The sequence below is a fragment of the Sinocyclocheilus rhinocerous genome, unplaced genomic scaffold (assembly GCF_001515625.1).
Source record: "Sinocyclocheilus rhinocerous isolate Xijiao unplaced genomic scaffold, SAMN03320098_v1.1 scaffold2873, whole genome shotgun sequence".
NCBI lineage: Eukaryota > Metazoa > Chordata > Actinopteri > Cypriniformes > Cyprinidae > Sinocyclocheilus > Sinocyclocheilus rhinocerous.
This window is the reverse complement of record NW_015632032.1, coordinates 145,854-154,301: the sequence shown is the minus strand read 5'-3', so window position 1 is coordinate 154,301 and position 8,448 is coordinate 145,854. Positions and strand designations below refer to the sequence as shown.

Sequence of the window (8,448 nt, the reverse complement as noted above, 5' to 3'; positions counted from 1 at the left end):
AGAAGGGGCTAAACCATTTAAAATTTTATATACCATACACAAATTTGAGAAAAGTCTAAAATTATCAAAAGCTCAAAAAATTGTATTTCTCCAAAACCCTACAGTGGTGGTATTGGTTAGGCTTTTTGTCTAGAGCTTTTAAGGTCTGTTTATGAAACGATTTTAAAGGTTTAATAACAGTTTCCCCTGCTTGACCCCAACATGTCAGACAGTATGTCAGATGAGAAAAGATTGTAGCATGCATAAAAGTCTTGGCTACATCAGTGGGTAGACATTGTCTAATTTGTCTAAAATTGATCAAGTTATATTTTATAGTCCTCACCAATTTCTTTACATATTTTTTAAAACTAAGATTTGGATCCATCGTTAAACCAAGATAATTAAACTCAGTAACAATTTCCTTTGTCAAGTTTAGATTTTATTTGCTCTGTTAAATGTAAAGTAGCTGTTTCAGTAGAATGATTTACTCTGAAACCAAATTGCATACAGTGTAAACCAACCTGAGCTTTATTAAGATAAGATGTCAATTGTTCAAGAACTACCTTTTCTGCAACCTTTGAGACTACTGGCAATATGCTGATTGGTCTATAGTTGCTTACTTTTAACAGCAACTATTTTATTTTTTTGTGGCAGGGCCAGTAAAAATGTTGACGCACTGGCCCAATCGGGCCAGAAGAAAAAATCCTTAGCATTGAGCCCTGTTTAACATCCATTATTGTGGCGGTAACAAACCTTAATGGAGTGCCTTTCGAATGTCTGTGTCATTAAATCGGATGTTACTCTAATAGCTAGCTATATAAATTAGTAGTACACTAGAGTGTAGCGCTGCAGAAACGAGCACAAAGACGCGCACAATGCTGGAAACACTACATCAGGACAAAAGTGTCTCATTACAGCTCGCGCTGAGACTAAACAAAGAACAGACGGCAAATTAAAACCAGTCTACAGACGCACACCTCAACCTGCAAAACACAGCAGTCACTCTTGCCAACTTGAACTTGTTTAAATAAACAATATTATATACTGTATTGCAATTATATTATATTATTAAATTATAGTAAAGTAACATAACATAAAGTAACATATTTTGTTAATTCATATCTTAATACAAAATGTAAAAATAACATTTAATAAAATTCCATTGATACAATGTACATTATATTTGTTTATTTAATCATGTATATTGTAACTATATAAATAAATAATAAAATATATTTATATACATAAATATATTTCATAAATATATTTTAAATATTTTATAAATATAAGCAACTAAAATGTTGCATTGTTTATTCATTAATTGTTTTTAATAAATATTTTATTATTTACAATTGTAAAAATTATATATTATTGTATACATTGCAATTATATTATTGTATAAATATTTATTCATAAATATATACTACATAAATATATTTAACTTATTTATACATTAATACAAATAAAATGCACATTTTGTCAATGGTATTTTGAAAGAAATTACCGAATTAACAATATATAATAAAATGTATTAATAAAAATATTTCATACATATTTTAAACATTTTCTTAATATTTATAATTTCATAAATTATAAAATTACATATGTATAAATATATTTTATTTTTGTTTATAAATGAATAAACAAAATTCACATTATGTCAGTAGTATTTTTATAAAAAATAAATGTTTCCAAATTTGTTTCATGCATTTTTTTTCTTATGTATTACAGAATTAATATTAATTACTACATTATGAACAATGTTTACATTAATATATACAATATTAATAATATTAACTTGTTTGCAAGGTACAACACACTTTTTGCGAGAATTGTTTTAAATTCATTTGGCAAAGGAATTGCCTATTTTTTCCGAATATTTCTTCCTCACCATTACTAAAATAATTTTAATTGAACCATTAAGAAACAAGAATAATTAAGAATTTAAATCAGATTTCAGACTGAAAAAGCAACAACAACAAAAAAATATTATAATGCAGCATAAAGTATACATTCAGAACAACATCCGTAACCAATAACTTTTCATTTGTTTTCACAAAATACACTTACCGTGTTCACAACTTCGCAATTTCGTAATATCGCCCTTTTGTAACACTATCTGCAAAACTTTTCATGTTGAGGTCAAAGCAGCATGTGACACTCATGTTGAAGCTGCGTTGAAGCCCAATCGTGAATCATGTGGAAAAGCCTTACATTATCCAGCAAGCATTTGAGTTGGGATCAGCTCTGGCGACGGGCATTTGACGTTGACTCACCTTGGCAGGATTTGCCGGCCTGGCAATGCGTCATGTGGTTGAGGACGTTCTTCATTGTCTTGCAGTGGGGCAGTGCACAGGCTCGCACCTCGCCGTTGGCCTGCTCGCGCCGCTGGCACTTGTGGGCGTGGAGCAGCAGAACCAGCTGCTGCTGGATCAGCTTGCGCTTCTCCGGGTCGGCTGTGGGGCCCGCGGACACGCCCTGACCTGCCACCATCCCCTCCGACACCTGCTGCTGCTGCTGGGGCTGCGGGCGAGAGAACCAGAATGAACTTTCGCCTGCAAGCTTAATCCAGTTAGTGTGCGTGATGGGAGACTCACCATGTTTGGCACGCTGGTGACCATCGCTCCCTTTAGGTCAGTTGGAAACTGGGGCAGGCTGTTGGGAAGGGCGCCTTTATTCTGAGCGTTCACACCAGCCGTGCCCATTTGTTGCCCTCCACCCTGGTACTGACCGAATGGACTGTTGCCTCCTGCCATGCCCATCTACAAACCCAAGAAAACGGGAAATATCATGTCAGACGAGTCATCAGAAGATTCAGACACAGAATCTCACATCTAAAATTACACCTGGTAAACAACACAACAGCCCAACAAGATTTTTTAGGATCATTGTTATTGTAGCATAGGACAAATTAGCATTGTTCAGTGAATTTTCAAGGGTGAAATCCAGACATCTGAATAGGAATCCATATAATTGGGAATTTTGCGTGAGGGCGAAAGATTTCCCCATGTAAATTTTGTAAGTTGGTCATGTGAATTCACCACGTTGAGCAACAGAAAGCTGCTTGGTTTGACAGTGACTTCTGTGTGAGCTGTGCTTCATACATCACTGCACTACTGACTACAGACAATAGACTTTGTCAAAGTTTTGCTAATGAGACTGCACATTAACAAAAAAATTTAACAAAAAAATATATCAATATGTATTGATAGTAATGCATAATATACAGGGGTAACATTTGTGGTTTCAGGCCATTTTAGATTTTAAAAAAATTTGTTTGATGATCTGAAACATTAAAGTGTGACAAACATGCAACAAAATAAGAAATCAGGAAGGGGGGCCAACACTTTTTCACATCACTGTGTATATATATATATATTATTTTAACGTATCAGTCAAATGTTAAGTGTTAATTTCTCCTTTTTTACATTTAGATTACACTAATAATTTAATAACAGTTAAATATAATCTTTAGTACAGTATATCTCAAAATGAATATCCTAATTGATAACGAAAACATAAATCATTGAGATACTATTAAAGACTGAATTAATATTGACATTTTTTTATATTTTCAATAAAAAAGTTTTTTGTAATTTTGTCCGTTTTATTCGTTTTTTTTTGTCTTTGTGTTTCTATGTAGTTTTTCCTATTTTTATTTCAGTTTTAGTTTAGTACATCAAGCTAAACTAAATCAAAAATAAGAAATGCTGCCTTGTCAACTAGCTAAAATAAAACAGTATAAAATATTATTTCATTTATATTAAAGGGGTCATATGATGCGATTTCATTTTTTCCTTTCTCTTTAGAGTGTTACAAGCTCTTGGTGCATAAAGAAGATCTGTAAAGTTGCAAAGACTAAAGTCTCAAATCCAAAGAGATATTCTTTATAAAAGTTAAGAGTTGTTTTGTAAAAATCGACGCGTTTCAAAAAGGCGGGGCAGGAAGGAGAAACAATAATGTACAGTATGTGGAAAATAATGTGTTTTTTTAACTTTAAACCGCATAAACACATTTCATTACACCAAATACACAAAATAATGTTCTTTTTAGCAGCATCATATGACCCCTTTAACATTTATTTCAACTGACAAAAATGTTTTTGTTTTTAGTTAACTATAATAACCCAGCAACAATTAATTTTATTCAGTGATGCTACTAAAAATCATCATAAAACACATTTCTAACAACAACAACAAAATATTTACATCATTTTACTGTTATATTCATATAACATGAGCATTTGCATTATGAAAATCATCCTGGCTTAGGGGTCGGTCACACTACACTTTTCATTCCTTTGAATTCCATTCATATGTGTACGAATGCGGGAGAGTGGAAATGCTAGTGTGAAGAAGTTTCGCATTTCACTGCATTCCAAAGTTCAAGTTTGGTAAACTCTGACCTGCAACTTCGTACCACGTGAAACCGTGTGACCAACTGAAGAACTACGCGTCACATGATCACATCATGAGCACGTATCTGATTTAAAAGAACATAAATTTAGAACTGCAGAGTTGCAGGAAAGTGTAGTAGACTGTATGTTTTTACATTTTGGATTTATTACTATTTGTTATGTGTTGAATTAGGGCTGGACGATATGGCCAATATTGATATCACGATATAATTCCGATATCGATATGAACACTATTTATCTGAAGGGGTCTGAATACTTTCCGTACCCACTGTATATCGAAATATCGGAAATGTGTTTAAAAATCATATCACCGTTATTGAAAAAAATTATATCGCGATACATATTGATATTGAATTATTGTCCAGCCCTATGTTGAATTGGAGTTTTTAAAAAAATGCTGCAGAGTGTGACGTCACATCACGACCACTGCAGTGTTCGAAGAAATTTTGTATGCTCTAGCGTGACCGCGGCGTCACAGTAAACGGCCAATTAAATGCCACTCTCATACATGTCAATCAAACAAAACAATAATTTTGATCTAACTTATATTTGTTGTTTAATAAATCAAGTGGAGCCGCTCAATATAAACAGCCCCCCCCCCTCCTCCAGCAGCGTGCCGGCCATCCGCTCTCCTCTGTTGATATCGCTCCAGCAGACCAGATAAAAGAGGCCAGTTGAGTGACACACGCACCGGCCGCCCCTCCTGCACCCCTCCCTCCCTCCGCTCTGCTCACTCATTCATGCACACCAACACACTTCTCACGCTACTCTCTGTGCATACTCATCCGCACACACACACACACACACACACATTATCTCTCTGTCGGCGCAGCCAGGATTCACTCTCCCTGCAGATCTGCATCGTGCCCAGGATTTCCTCACTCGTGTCCTCTGCTCTGTTTCACACCGACAGTCACTTATTCACCCTCATGTCTGTCTAAACTCACATGTTGTTTATTTGACAGTGGACCAATGAAGAAATTTTGTGATGAAAGTAGAGACTTTTATTTAGTATTGTGACGCATGTCTGAGTGTAACATAATCAGAAAAGAAAACATGTACGGCGAGACTTGTTGATTGGATGGAGGCAGATCTGAACGAGAGCTTGCAGTCGATTGTAAGAAAGAAGCATGATTTAAGTGGACGAAATGATTGGAGAAGTCTGGCAAAAGTACGGCATATTTTGATTAAAAATTTAAAAATTAAAAAACCTGCACAAATAAATTGTTCCCAATAAGACCAATAACATGCATTTAGAAAATAGTTAGGGTGAATTTTTATTTCATGCTGACTTTAAAAACTAAAGGCCTGTTCACACCAAGGACAATAACTATTATGATAAAGTTTTAATAATTGTTTTAATTAGAGAAGCACCGATTGCAATTTTCTTGGCCGATTCCGATTTCCGATTTTTTGTTAGTGTGATCTGCCGATACCGATTTTTGCAGATTCCGATTTTCTTTCTAAGAACTATAATTGACAGCATATACAAACAAAAATCTACTTTTCTTCAACGCAAAGTTTTATTTTCATAAAAAAAACACAAGTAAAAAGTCAGTAATAAAATAAGAACAAATAAAAAAAATTGCAAACAACAGCACAAATAAATGCAATAGAATAAAGAGAGCTATCACTGTCTACACCTAGGATGCTTCGAGGGTGAGTAAAACACAAGCTAATTTTCATTTTTGGGTAATTTTAAACTAACCCTTTAATGCACTTATAAAAATAACAGAAGCAGTCAAATGTCAAAAGTTTAATCAAGAAGTAGTATTCAAAATGTATAATTTAACATCTCTAAAGGATTGGGGAAAAATATGTTCAAATACTCAAATGTAAAAAATTTTTTTTACATGAACACAAACTTTTTTCTTCTTTTTTCCAAGCATTCCATTTAATTTTCCACAAATTGTCTTGCATTTATTTATTTCTGGACTCCTTTTTAATGGTTAAATTAAATTTTAGTAATCAAAAGGCATGTCTAATTAACTGAAATCATGAAACTTATATAATCTACTAACAATTTATTAAAAGTTTTATAAAAATTACATTTTTAGGGCCCTATGAAATAAGTTCAAAAAGCATGTGTTATCAATTGAAAGTTGAAACTCTATTTATTTTTATATAATAATAACTATTTTTGGAATCAGCACCTGAAAATTAGTAAGAAACTAGTATTGGATTTCATTCAGCAACTGTGATGCAGGGGGGTGTAATGATTAATTTTTAAGAAATGCAAAATTCAAGCATTTTTCAGCACTAACCCCTATAAATTACTAGGGATTTGAATTCGTAATACAAATGCACACACCTGCCATTTCTGACATTCAAGTGCTGCTTTCAGACCCCATCAGTCAGTAACCCATCTATCATAGAGACGCTTTTTGTTCATCAAATTTGCATAGAGCACAGATGAGATGTGTATGCATGTAACATGCCACTTTACACTGAGAGCTTTTCATTTGCCTTCCCATCAAGCATAATTCTGCGGCTGGCTGGCGTTATAGCAGGACTTCAAACAAAATGGCAGAGTTTAAGAGCGTTCTGGCATGCAACTGCTCTCGTAATGCAAGCATTTAAGCCTAATAAAAAACACAAGTGCAGGAATGACTCATGTAATCAAACAATGAGGCAGCACAGCGCGGCTCCAGATAGAGAGTGATAATGTGAGTCCGTCTGCTGCTACACTGACAGATCAAACTGGACGCACGGCCTGATTTACACACCGATCGGATTCCACCGCAATACTGGAGCGTTACAAAAGATATGAAACATATTTCACAAAACACCACTGTCATAACTTAATACAGAGCCACTTGATGGTATACGTGTGAATTTAAATGTAGGGATGCACCAATAATAAAATGATTGCCGATACCAAAAAGCCAATATTAAAATGGCTGAATTCAATGGTGAATCTCAATTGCAAAAAGTGTCCTCATTTACTTGAATTCACCCTACTATTTTGTGAAAGTAAAATAAAAAAATAAAATATCACAAAAAAAAAACAATTGCTGTAGAGGCTAAAAGTGATTATCGTCATCACAACATGATAATGTACAATACGAAAACAGTATTTGCAAAGATTTCACTTAACAATGTTAATTATTACTGTTGTTAATGTTATTTTTCCGTTAAATGAGCGTTAGATGATGACAACGGTAAATCTACATGTAAAAAAAAAAAGAGGAAATGAGACACACATTTCAGTGTTATTTTATTATTTTTATACACCATTATAGAATTAATATTTTGAATTAGTTTTTATTTTTATATTTTCAGTTTTCATTTTAATTTTAGTAATTTTGTTGTGTTAGTTATGTTGTTTTTTTATTTCTATTTAGCTTTATTTTAGTTTTTAGTAATTTTAGTACATCAACTCATGTTATTTTAGTTAGTTGCCAAGGCCAAATTTTCGTTAAAGTTAAGTTTACATTTTTCATTTAATATTTTATTTAACCTTTATTTCAATTAGCGAAAACAATTGAACAGTTTTAGATAATAACAACAACACTGGCACAATTAGATGAAAAAATAAAACAAAAACATCAGTTAGTAACTGAAATGATAAAAATCAGAATATTGCAAAAAATATTCGCAAAGGGAACAAAACAGGGAACAAAATCGTTACTTCTGGGTAAAACAGAAATCGAAATTGTAGCCACTGATCAAGCCACCACCGCTATTTTAATAAATATATTAAATTATTTGCGGTTTATAACGTGCAAACAAAACGCTACACTAGCGATTAGGGATGCACCAATCCGATATTCATATCGGGTATCGGCTCCGATACTGCCATTTTTTGTCGAATCGGGTATCGGTCACACGTAGAAACCGTATCCCTTTAATGTGAGCTACATATGAATATTTAAGTCCTTACAATAAAGTTCACACAAACTCTTTTCTCCGTTGTGGCATTCAGTCATTCGTTCAGCCTTTAAACCCTGGTCACGTTTGGTTACGACAGTCAGCTCGGTAAAGCTCTCGCCAAGATCATTCTGTGTTCCCATTATTATACTTGATTTGTAAATAAATGTCTATGATTTTGC

General features: G+C 33.6%; 1 protein-coding gene across 2 annotated transcripts in view; it reads right to left on the bottom strand.

The window, feature by feature from the left end:
* Positions 1-8,448, bottom strand: part of LOC107742089 (CREB-binding protein-like) — a 54,556-nt gene that overhangs the window by 26,507 nt on the left and 19,601 nt on the right. For both annotated transcript variants that reach the window (XM_016554956.1, XM_016554957.1), the window contains exons 3-4: positions 2,577-2,741; positions 2,256-2,502 (exon numbers count right to left, since the gene is read on the bottom strand). In XM_016554956.1, the coding sequence (XP_016410442.1) occupies positions 2,256-2,502; positions 2,577-2,741 (412 nt within the window). The remainder of the gene's footprint in view (positions 1-2,255; positions 2,503-2,576; positions 2,742-8,448) is intronic.